The 27,203-nt window shown below is 42.1% G+C and overlaps 1 protein-coding gene across 1 annotated transcript in view; it reads left to right on the top strand.

Annotated features, from left to right (window-relative positions):
- The window catches only part of CDH2 (cadherin 2), a 194,070-nt gene that overhangs the window by 147,603 nt on the left and 19,264 nt on the right, over positions 1-27,203 (top strand). Inside the window, exons 7-14 of the mRNA XM_032467500.1 lie at positions 304-476; positions 8,399-8,536; positions 9,222-9,407; positions 11,454-11,707; positions 13,396-13,538; positions 16,403-16,636; positions 16,935-17,168; positions 19,108-19,247. Coding sequence (XP_032323391.1) covers positions 304-476; positions 8,399-8,536; positions 9,222-9,407; positions 11,454-11,707; positions 13,396-13,538; positions 16,403-16,636; positions 16,935-17,168; positions 19,108-19,247 — 1,502 coding nt within the window. The remainder of the gene's footprint in view (positions 1-303; positions 477-8,398; positions 8,537-9,221; positions 9,408-11,453; positions 11,708-13,395; positions 13,539-16,402; positions 16,637-16,934; positions 17,169-19,107; positions 19,248-27,203) is intronic.

Genomic DNA, 27,203 nt, shown 5'->3' with positions numbered 1-27,203 from the left:
AAAGTGATCCTTTCTTTGAATCATACAGTGAATTTGTTCTCGAAGTATATGGGGAAAAAAATTGAGTCTGTATAAAGGTGTAAAATTGTTTAACAGTTTCCTTCCAGGCATCTAAACCGTGTTGCATATTTTTTTTGTTTTGGAAGTGAGAGCTGTTCTCATCCGCAGTGTTTTTAACCACGTCTAAATGATTGTCTGTTTTGAAAAAGTGAAATTAAAATTGATGGAAAAGGTAATGATACCTTCTGTTTGGGGTCCTGCAGTGAAGGGTGGTCGTTCACTTTCCGTGTGTCCTGTGTCTAGGGACATACGTGATGACGGTCACTGCTATTGATGCTGATGATCCAAACGCCCTGAATGGGATGCTGAGGTACAGAATCCTGTCCCAGGCTCCAAGCACCCCTTCGCCCAACATGTTTACAATCAACAATGAGACTGGTGACATTATCACAGTGGCAGCTGGACTTGATAGAGAAGTAAGCCAACCAAAACCTGTATTTGAATTTGTTTTTAATCTTAAACGTGCACAGTGTCACATACAGTTTGTCTCCAGGTAATAACATATCCACAGTATTATTCGAATGTTGATTTTCATTGAGAAATTGGTTGTACTCTTTTCTATAGAACCTGCAAGTTGGTTAAATGATACGTGTATACTGCATAAATCTTTGTTAGTCCGTGTAATACGTAGTGTGATCATTCGCAAAGTAAAGCCAATAACGCTCTGGTGTCTAATTTTTTAAATTCTTGGCATTTTCTCGTTTTTCCCTCAGGCCCAAAAGATTTCTTTGAGGAATTAAATTAAAAACCATGCCCAAATAAAGTGGACATAAGTTTAGGATAATTTTTAACATTCATACTTTTAAGAGGCCACAAAGAGCATGTGTGATGAGGTTTTTCGTGGCCCCTGTGGCTAGCCTGATTTAGTGCAGAAGAGGCTCTCCTTCTGTTAACTCTCAGATTTATTTATTTACCAAGTTTGAGCATCAATAACTGCATTCATTATCCTGACAAGCCTTTAAAGTTATAAATGCAGAGGAACACACTTCTGGCCATAATATTTTGTTGCAATGGCATAAACTGTTGATTGTGTTGAAATATGATGTTATATCACAGTCTGAGAAGGAAGAGGTGTCTCAGTTGATTCCAGATGGATCCTCTCCCGTCACAGACCTCAGCCCACCATGCTCCGGTACCCTGCTGGTTTTGTCCATGGGATTCCTTCTGCCGGGAATGTCTTGCAGACTTTTCTTGATCTTAAACCTTCTAGTTCTTCATGGTGCCATTCAAGCCCTGCTTACGTCCTTTCCTGAAAACTCCAGCCCTGATGAATTGTTTTACAGCCTTTCTCTATTCTGTTCTGACCATTTTCCTAGCGATTGTCAAGGTCATTATGGACCATCAGCAATCATCGGGCGGGAGAGTTACCAAACTGCCAACTCGTAGAGACCCGTGCTTGGAGATTTCTGGCTGAGCCAGCTCTTGTAGTAATGAGACCTCATATTATATACGTCAAAAGGAAACGTTATACCTACTGTAATAAATGTCATTGACAAGGATTTTAGGAGTTGGTTTTTATGATGCTGTATTTTCCTTAGTAAAGTAGCATTCACTTGAACTGGATCGAAGAAAACGCTGCTACTGTAATTCATTATATACGCAAGATAGTGCTAGCAACGCTTTAATAAAGTAATATGAGCCAATCAAGATTGCTTAATTCACAGCTGAGATGAGAGTTTTTCTTAGGAGTCAGATGTATGTCTACTACGTTGTGCCTGTGAACTCTGAGGTGTCAACGGTCCTTTCTCTAGGACTATTTTGCACCAGAGGTTGTTGAAATTTAGTTTTTGCAGTAGTACGTTTAGCTCAGTGATATTCGGAACTGTATGTCTTTTCACCTCTTCCATTACTATATGAAATACTATTCTTAAATGTCAATAAATTCAGCATGAATACTATATTTTGTAGAAGATTATGGTATATATTTTTTTAACATTCTCTCTCGAGGGCCAGGTTGCTCACATACCAAGTAGGTATAACTTATCTCCCAAACCTAACGTTTCTCTTTCATTTCACACTCTCGTGAGATTCAGAAATAGGGCTTCATCTTGTTTTCCCACAGTAATACTCCTGTCACCTTTAGCCTGGCTGTTTTCTGACAAGCAAGAGGCAGAAAGAAGGAAAGACAGTTTGACCAAAGTAAACCAACCATATTGAACAATCCAGGAGACTGTATTGAGTTCAGAGGGTGAAAGCCAGAAGTCAGGCTGGAGTTGTGGTTGTCTGCCCCACGGTGCACAGAGCAGCTCGAGATCACCCTCTGGATTCGAACCTGTAGAGTCTCAGGTTCAAGACAGGATGAGGAATAGCTTCCTGAGAGTGAAATTATTAAACACAACATTGAATTACTAGGAAAAATTATGGGAAGAAAACCTTCTTTTTCTGAAAGTCATTTAACATGAGAAAATGTATCTATCTTAGGTGGTTTGTGGTCATCTCTGCCCGAGGCCGGGGATAAATGACTCTGACTTCTCCAGGCCTCATGCAGGCTGGGGATGCTTTTCCTTCCATTAGACTTCACGGGTTTCTTTCTGTCCAAAGTCATTTCCGTCGTCATCCTCCCAGGATGGGTGACACCTTTAAGTGACTAAACTTCTAATCATTGAAATGTTTATGGGGATTCAGCTTTTTCTTTTCGTTTCATCTCCTGGTTAAAAAAAATAAAATTCCAATTCTTGAGGTTCTCCAGACCTAAAGTGGTACCCACCACACCTGCCGGTCCTCAATTTTTTTTGTCTCCACCTGACTTTTCATTGCATGACTTGGTGGTGCCCATTCCTGGCATTGTCTCCATTTCTCCAGCTTTTTCATGTCCATCTCCTGCCCTTTGTGGTCAGGACTACTGATGAAATGACCCTCTGGACTACTGATGAAATGACCCTCTGTTTCACTCGGTTTGAGTAATTCTGGTTTTGCCTGTTATGGGCTATTGGACTTTCAGTGTATTCCGCATCTGTCAACGGGGGGAATAACATTATATGTACTTCATGGGATGATGGTAAGGATTACATAGCATGCCGCATAAAGCATTCAGCACAGCGTCCAGTACAGTTAGCTCTCGTTTTCCCCGCCGCCATCAAAAATCCATTCTGAGCATCTAGTGGGTGAACACCACCACTCTATGGCAAAGTGAGAAAAAAAAATTACCTGTTTTCCAAGCTAGATATACGGTCACTTGTGCCCTCAATTCCCTGTTCTGTCCTGGAGGAATGTTCTCCTGTTTTCTGTTGTCTGGGTCTTCCCTTCTCTGCAGGTTCCGTCCTGCAAACCCCGTGGGTTCCTTCATAATCTACAAACATGCTGAGTGTCCCCTTTGGTCAAAGGATTCTCCACGACCCACAGCATGAAATCACAGCTCTTATATGTGACACTCCAAACCCTCTAAGACACTGGTCCCAAAGCCTTGCTATCTGGTCTGACCTAGAATTCTTCCCTCCTGCTCTGAGCCAGCGATGCCCTCCACCCATACTAGCACATGCCATTCCTTGTACAGATCTGATCTTCTCTATTATTCTATGTCCCTTGTTTCCTCTGCTTGAAGATTCTTTTCCCACTTCTCTGTAGAGCAGACTGATCCTCGTTCTCGGAGAGCAGGTCCTCAACCCATCCCCTGGGCACCCACGGTAGCCTGCGTTCCTCTAGCCACACAAAGACGATGTCACGTGGACATCATATCTGCCTTCCAGCTCCCAGTATTCGGTGAGCTCGATGCGTTCCTCTTCTTTTCACCTCAAATAGGAACCTGGAAGAAATGTTCAAGTTGTTAGATTCTCTCCTTCCTGTCAACACCAGACTCTTCAGAAGGGCAGCCCACAGTCACACGCCACTCCTCTGCCTTCCTCGTCTCCTCGGACTCTGGCTTTCCGCCCGCCTGCCCCGCTCAGATGCCCTCACCCTGTGCAGATCCTCTCACTTTCTTGAAGGGCACTACTATCGCAGAGCAACTAATGGCGCAGGCTGTGGACTCAGAGAGACCTGGATTCAAATCTTTTCTCTGCGTCTTACAGCTAAGTGTCCGTGGGCAAGCCTTGGTTTCCTTATCTGTAAAATGGGGATTAAAAACAGTCCATGTGCCTTATCGGCTTATTTTGAGGACTAAATGAGACCGTGCATAGTGCTCAGCACTGTGTCTGGTACATAGTGCTCTGTCTCAAGAATTTTTTTTTTTATTATCAAGGCCCTTAGAACAGTGCTGGCATTCAGCAAGCATTCAAAAAGGTTTTAACTTACATACTTACAAGGTGGGTGGTACTGTCAGCTCCATTTCACAGACAAGGGAACTGGGGCTTTGCATTTAAGAATTTGAACAGGGTCACAAACCCGCACTAAGTTCTCATGACGGTACCACTCACTTGTGCATCCAAAAGCCAGCCTGTCGTCTTCCTAAATCTGTGATTGCTGATGGACTTCCTGTTTCATGTGAGCAGTGCCTCCTCCCCCAGTCTCCCAGGCTCCTGGTCTGCTGCCCTCTGCTGGGCACTGCCATCCATTCCACTGACCTATTTAGTCATCAGGTTCCTCTCGTTTTACCCAAAAAGTGCATCTTGCATCCATTTGTCCCTCCCTCCAGGCTTTGAGGACTGGTCCAGATATCACTATTAGAAGTTCCTTCCCCACTTCCTCCTCTCTTACTGTGGTTGCGTTGCACATTTGGTCCTGTGACGCATTAATATTTGTCCTTACCACTCGGTGGCAGCAAGGCCATCTCTGGTTCTGCTCATTATTTTATCCAGGTAAACTAACTCTATCACCTGGCATCTAATGGACATTCATTAATAAATGTTTGCCAAATGGATGATTGAATGTCCTCACCTCTTCATTCACTTCTGGCCATCTAGTTCAGTGTTTCGGAAGTATGGCGCCCACATGGAAGGATCTTCACCGATACACGTGGGGAAGACTCCAGGGAAAACCAGAGACCTCAGGTCTTTTAGATGCTACTCCGTCAAGTAGAGATGGTCAGAGCACAAGCGTTGTATTGTGTTTATTTTTACAGTTATATTTATGACAAGTGATGCTAGTTTTCCATTTACAGTACCTTTACAATAAATTGTTTTTTAAAAGAGAGTTAATGCCAAGATGAATAGTTATTGATTCATGGTATAGAAATAGGAGGCTGCGGCAGAACTGGGAAGATGGTATATGAGTCAGTTTAGTAGTTTGGGAAACAGTGAGCTAGTTTATGCTCTCAGGATATGTATCTTTAATAAATAAATGATAGCGAGCCATGTAAATAAAAAGATGGTTTTCCCCAAACCTGAAATGATTTTTATAATGTAATGCAAGGCCCAAGGTTTCTCATACATTCTTCCATCCAACCACAAATTTAAAAGCATTTATTGCTTGCTTACTCTGTCAGACACTGTGCTGTATGTACATAGCAGGGACACCAACGCCTGCAAAGCGGTGACCCTGGGGAGGGGCGTATGAGCATAGCCAGGGAGGATGGACCGACGGATGGACTGATAACAGCCTTGTATACTAGAAACAGTGATAGAGGTGTGTCCTGAGTAGGCAGACACCTCGCCTCAAGGACTCTCTGAAGTCACCTCTGCAGTGACTTTTCAGCTCCGTGTTTGCCAGGCTCAGATACAGGAGGATGCGTATGCTAGGCCAGGGTTTCTCCACATTTTGGATCTGATAAATCTCTGTTGTGGGGGCAAGTCCTGTGCATCGAAGGGTGTTTAATAGCATCTGTGGCCTCTCCCCTTTAGGTATCAGTAGCACTGCCCTGGCAACCAGAAATGTCTCAGGATATTGATAGATGTCCCTTGGGGTTGGGGGAGGCAAAATTGCCCCAGTTGAGAATCACTGGTCCAGGCAGAGGGAGATGCCAGATGCAGTGGCACTGGGATGTGGTCGGCATTTGAAGACAGATAAACAGCTCAAGGTAGGAAGTAAGGGAATGGAAGGGGACAGCTTTGGGAAGGTGGGTGAGTCGCAGAGATGGATAGACTGACAGCAAGCAGAGGGGTTAAGATTGTATCCTTTCTAGAAAAGAAAGTGAGGGAATGTTTTTAAGCCAAGTCCCTTTGATCAGATGTGGGACAATGAGGGTGGGAAGTCAGATTCTTATGAAATTTAAATGTCAGTCATTCAGAACCAGATGCCCAATGACTAAATTAGGCAAGAAGCTCTAAATAGTTGGGTCGCCTAAAACATAGGCTGTCGTGTCTTCCTTACTAAATGGAAAAGCATTTTACCAACCAGGCACTTAAAAATGGAGATTAGATTGTTTACCAGGTTAGTTTTGGGAGGGTTTCTGGTTTAGATTTTTTGTTTTTTGGTTTTGTTTTTTTTTTTTTACTTAAAGATACATTGTCTTTTAGAGATAACACTGTTCTTTTGTAACCTAGAGCTCTCCAGGCTAGTGTGAAACAGTAGGAAACTTCAGGTATTAGCAACTGATCCCAGTATTTCAGCTCAGTGGAAAATTGTACGTATTATGTTTACATAACTCTAAAGACCTTTGTTAAAGTAGACATTAACAGAGAATTGTATCTCCAAATAATATCTATGTCCATTTTTTTTAATCTTCTTTTAAAAACTCTTATTTTTTTTTTCTTTTTGGAGACTCTTCATCTGTTTCTGCAAATAGCAACCAACAAAAATGGGCATTTCAAAGTCGTAGCAAATTTTTATGTTCATGATTTTCAGCTGGGAGGTCTGAACTGAACGCCCTACAAAATTCTCTCGCTTACCGTGAAAGCATTAAGCTGAAATGACACTGTTGATTGGGGAAAGGGAACCATTGAGAAATATTTTAGCCTACATAAGTGATGGCCAGGTGTTCCAGGTTAAAAATTAAAATGGCTCAACCAGCACTATCCCTTTGTTTCATGGTTTGTTTTTTTTTTTTTCCAATTCAAAGAAGAGGGGTATTTTTTTTCCTTTTCAAAAGACACAAAGAAACTGAAATAAATAACTGGCAGAGATTGGCATCTGGGTGGACAGAGACTGAAAATCAAGTGTGTGGCAGTTTGCCTTTCCCTCCTACTCTTCTGTTGGCCGCGCCCTTCCCACAAACAACTAAAGCCAAGGCTGCAATTTGTGTCTGTTCTCGCCAAGCTCCAGAAACCCCTCAAGCACGGCCATTCATAACGTTGGCTATATTTAGAATTGGGGTAAACTACTCTTTGCAGTGACTGTTCATTTTTGTATGAAGCAGTGAGTTTTTTTGTTCAAGCTGTTGTAACATTTTTCAAAGATCAGTATTTTTTTATCTGTGCCAATTTCCATGGAGAATTCAAATGATTTGAGGTACTCATTTTGTTTAGATTTTCCTGATACAAAACCTAGTCAGCTAGTGCTGCAGAATTCGCAGTCCCAGGATTTTCTCTCAGATACATTACAACTGAATTTGGCTCCTCCCCCCCCCGCTTTAAAAAGTTCAACCTGTAAATAAACAACAGGGTCCTGCTGTATAGCACAGGGACCTATATTCAGTATCTTACAACAGTCTATCATGAAAAAGAATAGGAAAAGGAATGTATATAACTGAAACATTGTGCTGTACGCCAGAAATGAACACAACATTGTAAACTATACTTCAATTTTAAAAGAAAGTTCAATCTGAAATTTGAAAGCAGTGATGCTTATTTGATATTAACCATCTATATGAAAATGTATCCATATTTATTATAGGTCTGTGGATACAGTGAGTTTTATGTCCAAATAGCAGTCAGTTGAGTATACAACTATTAAATACCTACTGTGTTCCAAAATGAAAGAGAGAAACATAAACCCTTTCCTTCGTTTTGGATACATCTAAGAATGTATCTCTCCCCCGTAGTTATGAATAGTGTAACTAATGGAAATTAGAAGAAACTATGGTATCAAACTTGTTGTCTTAGAAAGAACACATAGAAGAATATATAAAAGGAAAGCATATATACACTTGATGAATTATATATGCTTTCTTCTCCCTCTCACGTTTCTGTATTGTCTTGAGTATCCTAAACCGGGTGGATGTTAACATAGGAGAAAGTAAATACAAACCACATGACCTGAATGCTGATGACAATGTTGTGACGTTCAGAAGAAGAGGAAAGGCTGGAACCATATGGAAGTTTCAGCTTAGCAGTGAATTTCACACATCTGCCATGCTTTCCCTTCCTTGCCGCCAGTAGAGGTGAAAACATATAGTTAAATCTCTCCAGACAAGGAGCAGACCTGCGCTTCACAAGTTAAAGGAAACTCCACTTGGGAAATTTCGAGTAATGTTCATCAGAGTGAATAATGCTGTGCTTTCTGTGTGTAATAAAGAGCCATTTGCAGAGCAACTGTTACGTCTTGAGGAATTAGTTTCATTTAGGTTGTTATCTCTGTGTCTTTCTAGAAAGTGCAGCAGTATACGTTAATAATTCAGGCTACAGACATGGAAGGCAATCCCACGTATGGCCTTTCAAACACAGCCACGGCTGTCATCACGGTGACAGATGTCAACGACAATCCCCCAGAGTTTACTGCCATGACAGTAAGTACGGACTGGCACTCATGGAACTCTCCGCCTGTGGTCCATGACTGAGAACTTTTGTCATGAATAATAAATGCATTAAGTAGAGCTGGAACTTGTTTCTCCTCGTTCTAGAATGGGTACCGATGCCAACGTTTTCTGTCCCGTCCACCAGGGTTTTTAAATAAAGCGCCAAAGTAATTTGTTTTTTCGCCCTCTCCAAGTCCACTAATGAAGTTGTTAAAACACGCTGCCTGGAAGAAATGCCCTAAAAAAAGGATTGTGCTGTGATGACTAAATATTTATAAATATCTTCAGGCACATGAACTACATGACTGATGTATGCCACTTGGTCAGCATATAATTATGATCTCTTGACTCAAATGATTTCCATCAGACAAGTCCTTTCCTCCGACCTCCCCACCCCCCAATTAATCACCCAGCTACTCACAAGGAGGATGCTAATTTTAATATTAATGAAACTGTAACATTATTTGCAAAAACAAATTTTGCTTGCCGGAAAAAGTTACAGTATTTTTAAAGTCAGACATAAACGCTGTGACTACCTGCATTACTAATCTCCCTGTTTAGTGTGGCTAATAAAGATTTAATGGGGCACTAAAATCAGGGCGGTGCGGTCATAAAGACACGCTGTCCTTCAGTGGTCCCCGCCGCTCCTCTGACTGCGCTTTGTCTTTTCTTGTAGTTCTATGGCGAGGTCCCTGAGAACAGGGTCGACGTCATAGTGGCTAATCTGACTGTGACAGATAAGGATCAGCCCCACACGCCGGCCTGGAACGCCGTGTACAGAATCAGCGGCGGGGATCCCACCGGCCGGTTTGCCATTCAGACCGACCCCAACAGCAACGACGGCTTAGTCACGGTGGTAAAGGTAAGTGCGATGATCTGACAGCCACCCTGCAGCCACCAGTATATGCCCCCTACCCCTTAGTGTGTTACTGAATCTTAGGACTTCTTCCCTTCAGCCGTCTCTAAGTCTGGAGTTGATGGATTTGGGGAATTCACGTGTGTTACTTTTTGGTTGTGTTGACATCAAAGCCAACATTGCTGTTCTCACATTATCCCTGAAATATGATTGTTTTTGAATCTCTGTGGGCAGTTTTAAGAATCTGAAGACAGGACAGCCTCCAAAGGTGTTAACTGTCAGTGGCGTGGATGGGTTCGTGATGCCACATCTTGGTTTAATCACCAGTTGAAAGCCATTAGGAACGATGCCTCGCACCTACTTTTCTCATACCTACGGGCTGCAGTTACAATATCAGCTCAGGGAACAAAGCAGAAAATATCACGAAAATAAAAATGGGATGAGCAGGCAAGAGGAGGGCCTGTGCTTTTAAAAGGTTTCGAATTTACATTGCTGTTCTTAAATGCTGTTTTCAAGACTTTAAGAAATTGATTCTTCTGATCTTTAATTGTCAGAAAGTAAAACCAAACTACTGAATGCTAGCAGAAAAAGGGATGTTAACGTCAACTGTAACAGACAGCACCGAACGCAAAGCCCTTTACAGTGACCGTCTCTTCTTTTTAGCACCCAGGGCAGAGATTTGCTACCTTGCCTCCCATCCCAACAGTCTTGGTTTGTACGTGAACCCAAATGTTGGCTGTAGATAGAGAGGCACACTGAGGGGTCAGCTGTGCAGGAGTAGAATGGTAATTTCCCCCACAAGGTGGGGTTTAGAAATTCTCCAGACACTACACGGGGATCAAGAGCAAGACCCTCTGTGAATCCAAGCTCTGCCCTCAGTCGTGGCGTCGCCACGGCAGGTTCTGTAGACCTCGGGCTCCTCACACGGAGAGTGAGGATGGCAACTGGACCTAAGTCTTAATGCTGTTCTGACGGATAAATAAGCTTAATACACATCCAGGGTCTTAGCCCTCAGCATAAAGAAGTGTTGTCAGGGACGTTTCATGTGGCTAAGGTAATCACTCACTCAAAAGAATTCTGTCTTATTTTCTGCCTTCTTTACTGTCTTGTTTAAAATAATTCAGAAAGGGAAGTTGAATTGGGGATTTTAGAGTCAGAAAAAAAAAAAACACTACTGAAGATTTGAGGAAGTGGTGCAGGTTGAAACACTGGTGCGGTGTGTGCCAGTTACATGGCTTTCTCGTTAGCTTCAGCCCTTTAGTTTGCTAACTACAGAGGAGACAAAAATTCCTCCCACCTACATACAAACACTATGATTTTTTTTTGAAGTGTGTATGTGTGTGTACTTTATTTATTTTATTTTGGGGGAGGAGGGGAGGCAACTAGGTTTATTTATTTATTCATTTTAACCGAAGTAGTGGGGACTGAACCCAGGACCTTGTGCATGCTAAGCACACACTCTACTACTGAGCTGTACCTTCCCCTTACATGTGTGTACCTTAAAATGTTCACTTTAAATTATGAAGGATGCTTTTAAATAGTATGAGTTTAGCTTTATGAAAAAAATGACATTTTCTAGTTTTTGTTTTTTCCACTTCATCGCGGACTGGTAAAAGCTATCCTGGAGGAGGAACGGTCTTGGGTCCAACTGTCTGAGAGTACAGTCTAGACCACAGTGTTCCCACTTGATCCCAGCTTACTTAGTGTTTTTTATTTTTGGTCAACAATGCTGTTCTTAAGAATAATCAGGTTCTTAGATGTAGCTAAATAAATGCACAATGCAATAGTAGTATGCATTATTTTGTGAACATGAATCTTTGAAATGCCCAAGATGTATAAAATACCTTATCTGAGTGATAAATACAGTCAATCATTGGCCAGGCTACTGCTTGTTTTCCAGAAATATGAGAGGAACCTATAGGGCAGTGAATGAAAAATTGAGGTTTTAGAAATGGAGTTGATAGAAGACTAAACTACAGAATGCAGATATTCTGATTTCCTGCAAAAATATAGTTTCCCCTTTAAAAAATAATTTTTTTTTTATCTTTCCAGCCAATCGACTTTGAAACAAATAGGATGTTTGTCCTTACTGTCGCTGCAGAAAATCAAGTGCCGTTAGCCAAGGGTATTCAACACCCGCCTCAGTCAACTGCGACTGTGTCTGTCACAGTTATCGATGTGAATGAAAACCCTTATTTTGCCCCAAATCCCAAGATCATTCGCCAAGAAGAAGGCCTTCACGCCGGCACCATGTTAACAACGTTTACAGCTCAGGACCCAGATCGATATATGCAGCAAAATATTAGGTATCAAATGCCGCTTATGGTGTTTTTGTAATTTACACTATGTTCCACGCTGTGCATAAAATGTATTTACCTTTTAAGTGCAAAATTATCATTGGAACCCAAGCTACTTATTACAAGATGATTTTTAATTGTTTGGTGAGGTTTCATCAGTAGATCAATGAGTATATTAGAAAGGAAATAGAAGAATGGAGCTACCAGTGTATTATTTTATTGAAACAAAAGCTCTCTGCGTCTCTTCTTCTGTCCTCTTTCCTTTTTTCAATCTTTAATAATAATTTAGCCTGTGCTTTTATACCAAACATCACTAAAAGCTTCCCCTGTGCATAAACTGGGGGACTCTCTTAGGAGCTTACATAACATTTCTCTCTACTCCATCCATCAGGAAGAGAAGGAAACTCATGCCGAAACCAAGACATAAGCGCTAATTATTTTCATCCCTCACCTGTACAGTGGTTATAGGACTTACAAAGCATATCTGTAAAGATTTCCAACCTCAGCAGAATCTCATTTATCCTTCCCGATGAGAGAGTAGATGGTTGGCAGAGCGTACCCCACACGACTCTCACCCATTGCTGGTGATGATAATTTTTTAAATTAGCTCATACTTTATTTAACTTCTTTGAGAAATGCTGACAGGTGACTGCATATCTTCTCCACTTCTCCTTACGTTGAAATCAAGATAGATAAATAGCTAATTAATAGGTGTATTGAACTCCTCCAACTTTTGGCCTCTCCAAACGTAGGATATGTTTTCCAATTTGTATATGGGCTATCCAAGCTTGAAAAGCTCACCCCTTCCCCAAACGAAAAAGGAGGTTGAGCTAATAAAGCAGATAAAGCTGCTTCATTCAGACTCAGACCGTGGGACTTCCCTTAAAGAGTATAATTCTTTTCTTCCTTTTTTTTTAATTGAAGTGTAGTCAGTTTACAGTGTGTCAGTTTCTGGTGTACAACACAAAGTTTCAGCCATACATATACATAAACGTGTTCCTTTTCATATTCTTTTTCATTATAGGTTACTACAAGCTATTGAATATAGTCCCCTGTGCTGTACAGTACGACCTTGTTGTTTATCTATTTTATACATAGTAGTTAGTATCTGCAAATCTCGAACCCACATTTTATGAAGAGTGTAATTCTGAGGCTTATTCCAGGTGGGAAATCCTCGAAGGAATGAGGTGATGGGGGTCTCCCCGCTGTGACCTCATCTCCACTAGGAGAAGGTGGTAAACATTTTGGAAGTGTCCCGTGGTAGAAAATTCAACCTCTCTTATAATGTCTCGTAAGTCCTGTACTTTAGGGCTAATGCTCATTTAGGTGGTATATTTGAGCTATCTTATCTGCATCATTGCTGTCTTGTCCTTTGAACTAGTTAAGAGCTTAAAATGCGACCTGTGAAATCTGCCTTAATCCCAACACACAGTCGAGAGACTGGGCTCCTGGTCTTTCCCCTCCAACTCCTGTCTGCTGTCTACCACATGTCTGCTCCTGCAGCACATAACCCTCACGGGCCTCCTCACGCCACTGGCACAGAAATACTTGCCCACGTAAAAGCTGTCTGTCCAACCGTCATCTACAAAAATGCACGTTAATGAGCTGGTTGCATTTGGAACCAAACCTGTAAAAGAGGTTTTATTTATTAAGTTTTGTGTCAGAAAAATTTAACTTGTTGTGCTTTCATTTTGTAGATACACAAAATTATCTGATCCTGCCAATTGGCTAAAAATAGATCCTGTGAATGGGCAGATAACTACAATTGCTGTTTTGGACAGAGAATCACCCAATGTGAAAAACAATATATACAATGCTACTTTCCTTGCTTCTGACAATGGTACGTAATTGAATGCAGTCACTGTATTATCCTGGATGTTGTTAAAGCGACATGTTCCTCATCAGGAACGCACCATCAGGAAATGAGGTTTTCTACGAAACCCAATTGTCTCGAAAACTGACCTTCATTCCTCTAAGGCCCCAGTTCCTATTATCTGTTCCCTCTGGGCTTTCCATGATATATTCTCTGTCTTCTGTAATGAATGTTCCCAGTGTCCTTACACTCTCCATGGCAGTCTGTCTAGTATTGTGGTCACAAGCTTTTGTGATTTCTCTGCCCTGCTGCACCTTGATGCCTCACTGGCCCAGACACTGTGTGTTTCAAGGTGGTCTTTTTATATTGCTTCTAGTCAGTGTATTTGCTGCCATAAATTTGTCTGTCTCCAGCATTTTTCCTCTTTCTAATTCTCTGCCTCTAATCTGCCATGGGCCAGGAAACTCTTAATTTCGTGCATAAATTGAAATAATTGAGTCCACAAGCTTTTTGTATGTTGGTTTTGAAACATAGTTTAGCACTTTTTTTTTCCTTTGGAGGTCTCTGCTGGATTCTAAATGGCTGAGATGAATAGATAGCACTGTTTTTTAAATATATAAGATAAAAATGACTTATGTAAACCTGGTTTTGGACTTGGTTTAGCTCTCAGTATGACGTGGTCTAAGACGAAAGCTTTGAGACTCTACCTGACCTCCTGGGCTCAAACTCCAGCTCTAACCACTTTTTAACTGCAAGCCTGGCCACAAAGTTTAAAATCTGTCCATTTCCTTTTTCTGTTAAATAAGCATAATGGTAGCAGTATCCTTAACTCACAGTGTACAGGAGAAGATAAAATGGCTTAGATCTGTAAAGCTTTTAAAACAGTGTCTGGCACAAACTAAACACTCAAATAAATATTTCTATTATGTGTTAATAGTTTGAAAACTGAATTGCAACCCTATTTTAAAACCGTTTCAGTACTGGACTATGAATGTTAGCATCTAATAAAAATAGCCGGCTTTTCTGTTTGGTGGCCGAGATGTGTAGTTTGAAAAATGTTGTCCTATCAACACTTTTGATAAGAACAGTTTCAAAGAAGCTTTCCGAATCCTGTATAATAAGATTCAATTAGATCATTATCTGTCATAAATCTACGAGGTGACAGGGCCAAAGCAATATTTCTTATCCTTTCTAATATGAGACCTGCTGTTCAAAGATGTAGGCTTGAAACTTGGTGGGAGCGGCTTCTGCCCCATTTCACATCAAAGCACAGCATTAGTGTCTGTTTTATGCTTTCTTGCCATATGTAAGTGGTAGCTTTCCCCACAGTGAAACTTAAAGCAATATATCTTGCACCCTTATGGTGAGATTTAAAGAGCTATCAAATTACATGTATATATGTTGGTGGTGAGTTACAACCGGATTTTTCATTCACTGACGTGGATTGTTTTCTAATTGAAAGGGTGCTTAATATGAGAGAGAAGCGAGCGGTTAAACCCATGTAGCTGTGATGCTTTGCAAATGCACTTGACTGTAAGTCGCAAGGCTGGATTCGGAGCCCCAGGTCTGCTCCTTAGTGACTGGGCAAGCTGTTATATAGTCTCGGGGCCTTTGTTTCTTTATTGATAAATTGTTTTTGCTGCTTGCTATTTTATGCAGTTGTTATGAGAGTCAGATAATATTCAATGTGATAATAAATGTGAAAGTAATTCAGACTATAGAGAATCACAGGGGGTCCCAGTGGTATTAGAATATTGTGAACAGCCGCCCCACCCCTCCACCTTAACCTCCCCTCTCTCAGAGCCATCCATCTTCCTCAGAGAGGTCTGTGGAGCTTTCTCGTTGTCCCTCCTCAGGCGTGGATGTGTGCACCTCCCTAGTTGCATGACCTTGGGCAAGTCACTTAAACCACTGGGTCTCAGTATGCAGCCTTATTTAGAAAAGTCTTACATTTCTGTTCTATTATATTTATATAATATGTGTGTTATTTAACTAAATCTAATTATATCATGTTATATATTTAAATTAATACAATTATATATATTTTTATAATCATATTTCCATTATATTTATATCCTTATAAATTTTTATAATATAGCAGAGGCTATATTATATATAATATAATATAATATAATATAATATAATATAATATAATATAACATCAGGCAAAATTAGCACAAGAAGTGGTAGAGACAGCATTTGGTGGTGGAATGAGAATGGGTTTGGGGTCAGACAGACCAGTCTTTCCTAGCAACCCCACCGCTTCTAAGAGGGTGAGACCACGCCCACTTCACAGAGACATAGGTTACTGTCTGTTAAATCTACTTCATAGGATGACAACTGAAATAACGTATACAGAGCAGCCTAGCCCTTTCTCAAGGAGTAGCTGGTTGATGAATGAATACGTCTCTTCTCCATGGCGCTCCTTCCCAGGATGAGGTCTGGGGTCTGTAGCACTTCTCCCGCAGACTGTTGCAGTATTTCAGAGCTGTGTCTGAGCTTGAAAAGCAGTCAGGTTCTTTCATGCCCATGTCTTGGTTCACCATCAAAGAGTAGGGTCCGGGAGATCGTGGGCACGGTGTTGTGCGTCTCCGACATCCCCCGCAGCGTGGCGCGCAGAAGAAGAGCGAGTGTCAGGAAGGCGCCGGGTTGTGTTTGGCCCCGACCCAGGGGCGTGCGCACGCGCACTGTCACCGCCCTCAGCACCCGCGGACCCAGCCGCGGCACCACGGGGGTCGTCTAGAAAAGAAGAGAAAAACAGACCGCTTAGGTGCTGTGCCAGCTAGATTTTTCCAAGGTTAGAAAGCTAGAGCTTGGAGAGTTTCACCGTAATTGAGACTCAAAGGGAGAGAATTGTGTAGCATCGGTTTGTAATGTGTTTCCCTTTTAAGGAATTCCTCCCATGAGTGGAACGGGAACACTGCAGATCTATTTACTTGATATTAATGACAATGCCCCTCAAGTCTTACCTCAAGAGGCGGAGACTTGCGAAACTCCGGACCCCAATGCAATTAACATCACCGCCCTGGATTATGACATTGATCCAAATGCTGGACCATTTGCCTTTGATCTTCCTTTGTCTCCTGTGACTATTAAGAGAAATTGGACCATCACTCGGCTTAACGGTAAGAACAGGTTAATTATTTGAATATATGTGCAGTGGAGAGGTTTTGAAGCCTGGTATGAAAAGCTAATTTTAAGCGCTTTATTATCTTCTCATTAAATACATTTAAAAAGCTACTTAAAGTTTAAGTAAGGTGTTAAAAGCCCTTAAAGCAAAAAAAAAAAAAAAAAAACCATGCAGGATAGTTGAAGTGGATTTTATATGTACTATTAGCTAGTAATACATTATAGAAAATGCAGTGTTTTTGATTTGTATTAGGTATAAGCGATCAGACTGTATTTTTTTCCTTTTTTGCATAGGTGATTTTGCTCAGCTTAATTTAAAGATCAAATTTCTCGAAGCCGGGATATATGAAGTTCCAATCATAATCACAGATTCGGGTAATCCTCCCAAATCAAATATCTCCATCCTCCGCGTGAAGGTCTGCCAGTGTGACTCCAACGGGGACTGCACAGATGTGGATCGAATTGTAGGGGCGGGGCTCGGCACAGGCGCCATCATTGCCATCCTGCTTTGTATCATCATCCTGCTCAGTAAGTACATTCGCTGTCTCTTCGGTCTGGTTCTCTTTGCTTCTAGGATGTTTTGGCGAAGTAACTTTTTGCTTTTGCCTTTCAACGTCACCTGACCACTCTCTTCCACCTCTGAGCACCTTCTTGCAGCCACGTCCGCTTGAGAATGAGAAAAGCGTTGAGCATCCTTTCCAGTATGTCCATGTCTACAGCAAACCCAGCCAGCCTACCTCTTCCCTGCCCTGTTGCTGTTTTCAGATGCTAATCTTCTGGGGAGCCATAGCCAACTGTTTTCATAGAAAAATGTTAGACAGTCCTCAGTCTGAGCACTTACGATTTGACTCTGAATTTATGGCACGTAGTTGATGATTTAGGAAAATAAGTATATTGCTTTCCTTCATACACAGCGCAGTCAGCAGCCTGCTCCAGTCATGCAGGGATCAAGGTATTTGTTTCTGACGGACTGCATAAAATAGTGAGAGACAGTACTTCATACAGCACCTTGGATCATAGAAATAATTACACAGCTCAATAAGTTGTGTTTAGAGCAAGTCTAGTTTAAGGAATTGTGCCTTTCTAAGATACTTTGCAATTTTTGGTTCAATGGAATGCAAGAAAATTAAACACTGGTAAGTACTTCAGGAACCACTTCTAAGCATGCGGGTTAAAAGAATAAATTGCTTGGACTCCGTGTTTTATCGTTAAGTAGCAGCGGGACTTAGTCTCTGGTGCTATCACGCTATGCACCAGTCACTTTCTTGAAAATGTTGGCCGTTTCTTTTATGTTTCCTCCATTTACAAGTGTTCTGGTAATTTAGAATCCTGTCCCTTTTTTCTAAGCAATTACTATAGAAGCCTGAGCATTTTTTACTTCCTGTGTGGAGACTACTTTGACTATAATTTGAAACCTGCATGCTAGACTAACAATCCGCTTGCTAGATTTAGCCGTGGAACAATGGCAAATGAGCTCAGGTATCTGGCTTTAAAAGGAGGATATTTATTTTTATGGCCAATAATAAAAATGTGCTCAAATAAGAGTCATTAAATCTTTTGCTTCCGGATGTAAACTGATAGCCCCAGATTTTAGAGAGAATGCATTCCTAGATGTGCACTTAGGGATATGTTTCAATTTCAGCCAGAATGAGGCATATATGCCAGCCTTATCGAGAAAGACTTAGATCTGATGGATTGTGACGTGAAGAACCGACTCTAGGCGTTTTGAAGGAAAACGAATTGGTGCTGATTTTCACATCAATCCTCTGGAAAATTTATGAGTCTAATCCTGGCACAAAAATGTAAAGCATGAAAACCTAATGTTATTTCAGTGCTCAGACTAATCCCCAAGCCTTCTTACCTGAAACGTGCAGTTGAATAGAAAAGGCGACGCGCAGAAGCGCGGTAGAAAAACACGAGCCTTTGGGATTCAAACACCCTCAAGATCCACCTGCTGATCCAGGTCTGGTTACTTCCAAAGTCATCTTGGCGGGCACTTGACCCTCCTTGAGAAGTGTCCTTCTCTCCGATTTGGGGAGTCAGATGATGCCTGACCAACGGGAAGGACATAGCTATGAAATGATGAGTAATGATTTCACTTACTGTTATTTGTCATCTTAGACTTAACAAACCAGTCTATTAAGGGTAGCCTACCCTCCAGCAAGACAAAGTGAAAGACAGAAATAGTTATCGTCCCCTCTTGCAGATGGTAAAACTGAGGACGGACTTTCACTCAGTGAGTTCCCAGGGCACCAGGTTCCAGAACCCAGGTCTTCCCACTCTAAGCCTAAGTCAGTGCTTCGTCTTGTTTCTCTTCGTCCGAGGCTAGAAACAGCTAAGGGAGTAGAAGAGGCGTTACAAGTTTCTCACCCCCGTGGGTGCAGATTATGAGTGTTGAAGACCGTGATGAGCTGGGTCAGGTTTTTAAAATTACGACCTTGTCTGTTTTGCCTCTTTTCCTGCCTAGTCCTCGTTCTGATGTTTGTGGTATGGATGAAGCGTCGGGATAAAGAACGTCAGGCCAAACAGCTTTTAATTGATCCAGAGGATGATGTAAGAGATAATATTTTAAAATATGACGAAGAAGGTGGAGGAGAAGAAGACCAGGTAAGCGATATTTTAGATCTTTAAGTGGAATTTTATGATCATACAATTAGCATGGTGAGAAAATATTAATACATGGAGTCAGAGGGCGGCGGTATCAAGTTTCTTTTCCTTTATCACACTATCTAACGCTTGGTGAATTTTTTCCAACCTGTGCTGCATATTTCTTGAATTTTTTTTTCAAGAGTACCAAATGTCACTGTATTTGTCCTGTAAGAAAATCATGGAATTATTTCAAGGAGCCTAGGGTTGACACCTAATGCCAATTAGATGTGTACTAATAAAAATGTTTTTCTTTTACAGTTTTTTCTTCATTGGCTATTCAAAATACAAGTAAAAGTAGTTTCTGTGTTGGAATTTGGATATGTGCATGTATGGCAGAAAAAGCACTAGACTGTTTATTTCAGAAACATTTACCAAGAAAAGTCATTATTCCCAGGCACTGTAGTAGTCACTGGGGACACAGAGGTGGGCAGAGCCAACAAAGGTTTGTCCTCGAGAATATTACGTTCTTGAGAAATACTTGACCTTAGAGACAATGTCTAGGTCATCTCTGTATCCGTAAGTGTCTTTTCATGGTGACGAGCTCATACAGTTGCTCAGTCAATGTTGCAGTTCCCAACTGGCTATAAAATAAATAACACGAGCTTCCATATCACTTTGTGCATAGGGAGCTGCATCCCCGTTCGAGGACCGGAATGACCAATAGGTGGAAAAAGAAGAACTTTATCTGCTCGGAAGCAGTGTCTTAGATATCAGAATAGCTCACGTTTATGAAGTCCGTACTCTGTACAGGGCGTTCTGCTAAGTACATTAAATGCCGTTCTCCCTTAAATCTTTGAAACCTGTAAGACTGGGCTGCGACTATCTCCACGTTTGTGTTAGGAAACAGCCTACAGATGGTAGGAGTCGATAAACTCAGACAGCTAGGGAGTGGCAGAGGCAGGATTTGAATCCAGGTCTGTCTGTTCTTACAGCCTAAACTAGCTACTCTGGTGCAGTTAACTATCTAGAAGATATCTGTATAATCCACAAGAAATCACTGTGACACATGTTTCTTAGATTCATTTGATAGCCCTGTCATTCCCACAGACTAACTTGAAAAAGAGCAAAATTCTTGAATGTATGTTCTCTTTCTCTTTTTTACTCCTTGGAGGAAATAACGTATCGCATTCTGCTTTACAAAGCACGCTCACATCCATTGTTGAGTTCTGTCTTTGTGAGGGCCCTTAGAGTTTCCCGTCTTCCATGTGAGCAGATTTCGTGATTTGCTCTCAGAGTTTGTAACTGGCAGAGTCAGAACTCAAGCCCGCATCTCCGACTCCGTGCTAGGTTTACAGTACCTCAACTCCCTCATTTAGAAGAGATGCAGATTTAAAATCTGCTGAAAACTTGACTCGTGTGTAAAGCTGTTTTGAATACTGACTAATTAAAGTGGCTCTATAAATATACCCCAGGGTTTCTTGCTTATAAATGTCTCTGGATATTAAAATTCATGTTTGGCTTAATCCCTCGTTAATCTATCCTTTCACTTTCCTGAGCTGTGTTCAACATCAGCAAACGTTATACTCATCACATTATCTCATAAATCTTCTTCTTTCAGCATTTTAGTTTTCATGTCATTGTGCCTAATTTTCTAAGCATAAACCTAAACCCAACTCAATGAAGCTTTGGTAAACATAGTAATGACTAGAAGGACAGGACACCATGCATAACGGGATGCTGGATAGAATCAAGAACCAAGGTACTTCTCAGCATCCAAGGGTCTGGACCAGGGCGCCCGATGTCACCTGATCTGCCTTTCTCCTCCCCACCAATTCCTTTAAGAAATTCTTTCATGGATTTTTATTATTGTAGTTATTTTAGGAAAGACTTACTTTCTTTATTGAGTTTCTCCACTTCGATGGATGCTTGAGACCAAATGGTGAAACTTACCTAGTGCAAGATTTATTAAAATTATCATCATAAATCTTCAGCCTCTTCTTTCCCTGACCTGAAAGTTTTCTTTGCTCCCAGATTAACTCTTGGGCATGAACCTGTTGCTTCCTACCCACTTTTTTGGTAGTTTTTTTGGTGGGGGGAGTGGGGGTGTAATTTTTTTTAATGAAGGTGCTGGGGATTGAACCCAGGACCTTGTGCATGCTAAGCACACGCTCTACCACTGAGTGGTGCCCTCCCCTCCCCACCCACTTTCTTGAGAGTCCAAAGATTTTTCTGGAACTTTCTCTGTATTGACCTCAGTGGCTCATTTATTTCTTTAGTACTGGTCTTCCAGTGACATCATATTGTAGACTTTTGCTTCCTTGATGGCATTTTAGTCTAGAGCAAGAGCTTCCGCCCATCTCTGATCCTGTAATGATTTCCATTTGCAGTTCTCATTATTGAAAATTGTGACAAAATTACATAATGGGCTTTTTATTCATTCTAATTTTTACCTCGTAACGGAGGAATAAAATATGAAGTGTGGGAATGCTGTACCTGCACCTGGGGTTCTGTCTCCTCCCTCTCTAAAGTGGTCCATGAAATCCGTTCACTTGCAACATCTTCAAGGCCACTGCCTTAACTTAGGTCACTGTCACTCATGGCCACTAACATTTTACCTTCAAAGTCAGGGTGATTTGTCCTTTTACCATTTAATGACTTTCTCCTTCTCACTCCTCCTGGGATAAGAGCCGCTGTGGGTCTTTTTTCTCCTAGAAACGGCTTGTCACATTCTTTATTTTCATCCAGTTAGGTCTCCTTGTGTCCTCAGCTATCTGATGGCCTCAGAAATCTGTGAGTTAGTGACCTGTCTGCCTTGTTCTTGTCATAGTGTGCAAATGAGAATCTCACGATTTTCTCTGTTCCCAACCAGAAGCAGAAGGCTTCCTCCAGGCTTAAGAGTATAACCACCACTCATGTCCACAGAGCACGTTTCCATCCCCTCTGAAGCTTCCCTCGTACCCGCTGCCAGGCAGGATGCCCTCTGTCAGAAGTACCCTGTGTTTTCTATTTCTATCGCCATAGACTGGCATTACCTGGTTTGGGATTTTATCGTAAAAATGGATGTTATACAGTAGGTACTTTTCTGGTTTCTTTTACTCAGCATTCTATCTGTAAGATTCATCCATGCTGTATCTAGAAGTAGTTCATTTTTTTGTCCTTGCCGAATACTGTTCATATGTAAGAGCTAACCACATTTTATTTATCCATTTTACTACACTAGGACATTAGAGCTGATCCGCTCAAGTCCTTATGAGCAAAACTGCTATGAAAGTTCTTGTGCGTGGGTTCTGGGGCATTTCTGTTGGTACAGTGCACAGGGATCGAATCTCTGGGTCCTCGAATGTGCGTATGTACGAGCTTTGTACAGTCCTGCCTGCTTTGCAGAGTGACTGTATCCATTCACACCTGCCCTGACCGCAGACACGCGTGAGCGTTCCAGTTGCCCCGCATCCTCACTGGCACTTGGCGGTTTTCAGTCTTTAAGAAGTTCAGCCCCTCTGATGGCGAGTGCCTCATTGTGACTTAATCGGGATGTTCCTACCGACTCACTTGCCACTTTGATATCTTCCTTGTGAAGTTTCTGTTCCGCTTATTGGCTTACTTTTCTATTGCTCTGTTTTTTCTTACTGATTTGTAGGAGGTCCTTATGTATTACGGGTATCAGTTCTTGGTATTATCAATGTATTATCAATGTATTATCAATCTCTTCTGTTCTGTAGCTGCTTCTTTAATCTCTTAAAGGTACCTTATGACGAACAGAAGTTTTTTCATTTTAATGAAGTCCAATTTATCCGTTTTTTCCAATATGGATAGTGCATTTATACCTATTTAAGAAAAGTACCCTGAGTTAATGAATCCCCCTTCCTAAAAAAAAAAAAACTCTTCTTGAAGCGCTATGGTTTCATCTATCACGTGAAGTCTGTGATCTGTATGTAATCTGTCTGTAATGAACTGTTCACACAGTATAAGATAAGGTCCAGGGATCTCCTTTGTTTTCGACCTATGTGGCTGTCCAGCACTGTTTGCTAAAAAAAGATAACCCTTAAAAAGATAACTGCCTTGCAGTGGTTTATTGGTCGTAAAGTGGTTATACGCATGCAGGTCCACGGGTGGGTTCGGGACACTCTGCGCTGTACTGTTTGTCTTACTGGTCTCTTCTTGGGCCAGTGCCTTGCTGTTTCCATTACTATAGTTTTCTAATAATAGCTTCATTTCTGTTAGGATGATTTCTCCAACTGAATTCATCAAGATTTTTTTTTAAGTTGACTTTATTACTTACTTTTTTTTTCCTTTACAGAAAGAAACCCTTTACTCGGTACTCTTACTTTCTAAGTGAATTTATTCCAAATGCTTCTCCATTTTCTAAATAAGATACCAGTGCCTTTAAATCTTAAAATTACAGTCAATTCCTGAGACATTCAGTTTTATGAAATACACCGTATACTATTGACCATAATGCACACGTGGCTCCCTGTTAGAAATTCTCTTTCCTTGCAGCGTGCATTAAGCCTTTTTGGCAACAGACTCTGGCTCATACTTTTTTATTACTTTTTTATTTTTTTAAGAAGACATTATCTCTTTACAAGAGTGAGCCTCTGAAATGGAATTGGTGCCATGTCACATTGTAGACAAGTTTTAGTCGATTTTTATTAGACCCTTCTGGTATTGTACGGAGCATGGGTGTTACCTCTAGATGTAGTTGGAGACTGTACCGTAGGAGGCAGACACAGCTGGTCAGCATCAGGCCATGGCTGCTGGCCGTCTCAGCCATGCAGTCTTGCAGAATCATCAGCTTTAAAACGTGGGTAGATCTCAGAGGTCAGGTTCGGTAGTTGGTGAATGCTTGTGGTTACATGCAAAGGCTCCTGTGCCCAGGAGGCTACGATGCCTCACCTAAAGCCGGCTAGGTAGGATTCCTAGTCTTCCTGCCAAGAGAAAGCATCCTTGAGGAACCAACTGATTAGAAAGAAAACAAAGCGAAAGAGTCCTTTACAAGGAATGGCCCTTACCTTCCCGGCTGTTGATAAGCATCTCTGCTGAAGTTCTATGCCAAAACGGTACGTTGCTAATTTCTTTAACAAAATAGCTAAAAATCTAGGGCCTCAGAAAAGAAAAATAAAACAAACCAAAAAAATAAAAAAATAAAATCCCCACCTCTGTATCTTTTTTCTTGTCTTGTGTAGGGTAGCCTTTTCCTCAGTGCATGTGGGCGTCCTGCTCTGATTTTGATTGTCAGGAGACAAGGTCGGGCCCACATTTGAAATTGGCGTGAGACGTGCTCTGAACAGGACCATTATCCTGTCCCGGGGCCGTTGGCAGTTGGACAGCCTCAGTATAATGCCTGGTCTCTTTTCAGAGGGTGAGGGCCCTTCTTTATCTGTTTCACTGCGGGGCTGTGGGTGGTTATCAAGTCATGTTTAATTACCCTCGTTAGCAAACATCCTTCAGTGCCCTTTTGGCCAGTGGGGCTGGTTGCAGACACTGTATCCCTTTTAATGATCTTCGTATCTAGTTCCTTGTGTATCAGCATCACTAATAAAATCAGGGTGAATGTACAATATACACAACTGAGAGCTCACGTCCCCTGGAACCATCCCCTTCTAGCCCCAGGACAGGAAACAGAAACTGTTAGCTTCCTGCTCTTTAAAGCTCAGACTTAATTACAATTGCTCCTCTTATATTAAACAAACATTTATGGAGTGTGTATTGTGTTTATGGCGCTCGCTGGTGCTCACTGTAAACAGCCACCGCGTCAACCTCTTGATGTTACCCAGCTCCGTTCCCCATAATAATAGCGAAGGCTGCTGTCTGGGGGGAGGGACGCCCTGTGCGGTAGGCACTGTGCCAAGTGCTTTGTAGCCATACTGTCATCTGAGCCTCCCCTAGTCCAGTGTTAGAAAGTGGTGACCCGGGGATTAGATCCCAGTGGGCCTGAGCCCAGAGAAGATGGTATCTTTACCATGAGATGTACCATCCTTGACAAAAGCTTGGGCTCAGCCTGGCGATTCAAACAGTGCCTTTCAGAATGTCACCTGAATTTATCGGAAGAAGGCAGTCCCCCTCTTTGAAGTAGACTGCGGGACATACAGCAGTTTTCTCTGCTCTTAAAGTTTAACTTGGAAAACTTTTCATTCTCAAGGCGCTGGGCTGTCTGGGGGACTCTGGGCCTGTGAAAGAAGGAGCTCCTGTCACATCGGGAGGTTTCTCAAATGACGGTCAGTGGACGCTGGAGTCCTTGTGACCAGGGCCGGTGGCTCAGGGGGGCTATGGCAGCCTTAAGGGGCAGGATTGTCATCCCCGCAGGCAGAGTCGACTCGTTTGAGATGCACGCCGAGGCTGGTCTGAGCTGGTCCTGACGGAAAGTGTGAGTGGCTCCTTCAAGATACCACACCATCTCTTGATCATTCTTGGATTCTTGGCCCTTGTCATCCACTGGGTACCGCGTCTGAATTCCCACACTCGCTGCTGCTGCTGCTGCTGCTGAGATGAAGGCAGCATCACGATTGGCTACGTATTTTTCTCTCAGTCACTTGTGACAGGACCCGGCACCTCCTGGGCCCCCCGCTTCTCACAGTTCAGCACCATGAGGACTCTCTGAATTTCCAACTTTGATTTCTTGAATCTTAGAGATGTGCTCTGGGCTAGTTTCTTTTGCATCAGAGATGGTTCTGAGCTCTCAGGTAAAGTACCTGCTACCAGCCCTGACAGTCTGGAGACACGTGTGAAAGCTGGATTCTGGGTCACTTGATGGTCACAATTCATACGCAGGGAGGCCTGTTCATCAAAAGTCCATGGCTGTGTTTTATTCAGCTTGCAGAGTTTAAAAACTGTGAATAAATTCACAAAAATTCTAGTTCTCCCCATCCTTTTGAAAAAATGGAAAGTTAGCCTGCATTCTGACATGGCAACAATTGTTGGAAGCTAAACAGAGACTTCTTTAAGCAGCAAGCATGTTCCAATCACTGTTGGTTTCCTTTTATTCGCAATTGGATTTCTGTTATCAGCCTATCCTTTGTAGATACCTATTTTTGCAGACTCTGATTCAATTATACAATAATTTTTGCAGTTTGGATGAACAAAAACAGATTTCTGTGAGGAGGAGGTACTACATTGCTCTGAAACCTTGGGATGGTTTTCTGTAATAGTGATTTTTTTTTAAAAAGAATGTGGATTAGCCACTGATATTTTTAGGCAGATGTGGCTGTTAAAATAGGCTAGCTGCTGGAACAAATTAAGATTTCACTGACCTAAGCCTCATTGAAGTATATTTCTTGCTTATGTGGCAGTGCTTGGGCTTTGGGTCCTGGGAGTTTGAAAGGGGAGAGAAGGTCCCCTCCACTCCACACAGTCACTCAGGGACTCAGAGGGTCAGTGGCTCCCCCGTCTTCCACATGTGGCTTCCAAGGTCACCCTAGCCATACATGACAGAGCACAGGAAGATGATTTGTGGGAGATTTTATGGGCCAGGCCTGGAAGTGACACACATCACTTCCACTCCTGCCTTGAGAGGAGAATAAATGGGCTGGGTGACCAGCTGGAGAGCTCTGCCCACCCAGGCTGGGTACCTGTGTTTAGAGAATCTTTTCTGAGGTTTGTTGAGAAGAGCATTTCTCACAGTCCCCTCCCACAGTGGGTCGCTAGACCAAGTGCATCATTCTGACCCATCAGATAGGTCAGAAAGAAGTGGGTCCCTGGACACAGAGGAGATGCAGGAGCTAGAGCAGCTCACTGTGTGTCAGACTCACCAGATACCGGGGAGGGTGGCTTTCCCTTCCCTGGAGAGCGAACCCACCGTTCTGTGCCTCGGGGTTTGACTCTGAGGAATGGGGGCTGATGGCATCATTTCTCCTCTCATTGCCCCTCCGGCTTGCATTTTCAACTGCAGTAGAACTGAACCTCCTGTGAATCTAACCGCTGTCACGCTATTTTCCACTTTTGCTCCATGGTCTTTCCCTGCCTACGTCTGTTCAGCCA

Source organism: Camelus ferus, chromosome 24, assembly GCF_009834535.1.
Source record: "Camelus ferus isolate YT-003-E chromosome 24, BCGSAC_Cfer_1.0, whole genome shotgun sequence".
NCBI lineage: Eukaryota > Metazoa > Chordata > Mammalia > Artiodactyla > Camelidae > Camelus > Camelus ferus.
Note: the sequence above shows the minus strand (reverse complement) of the source record. Positions and strands in the feature narration are given on the sequence as shown.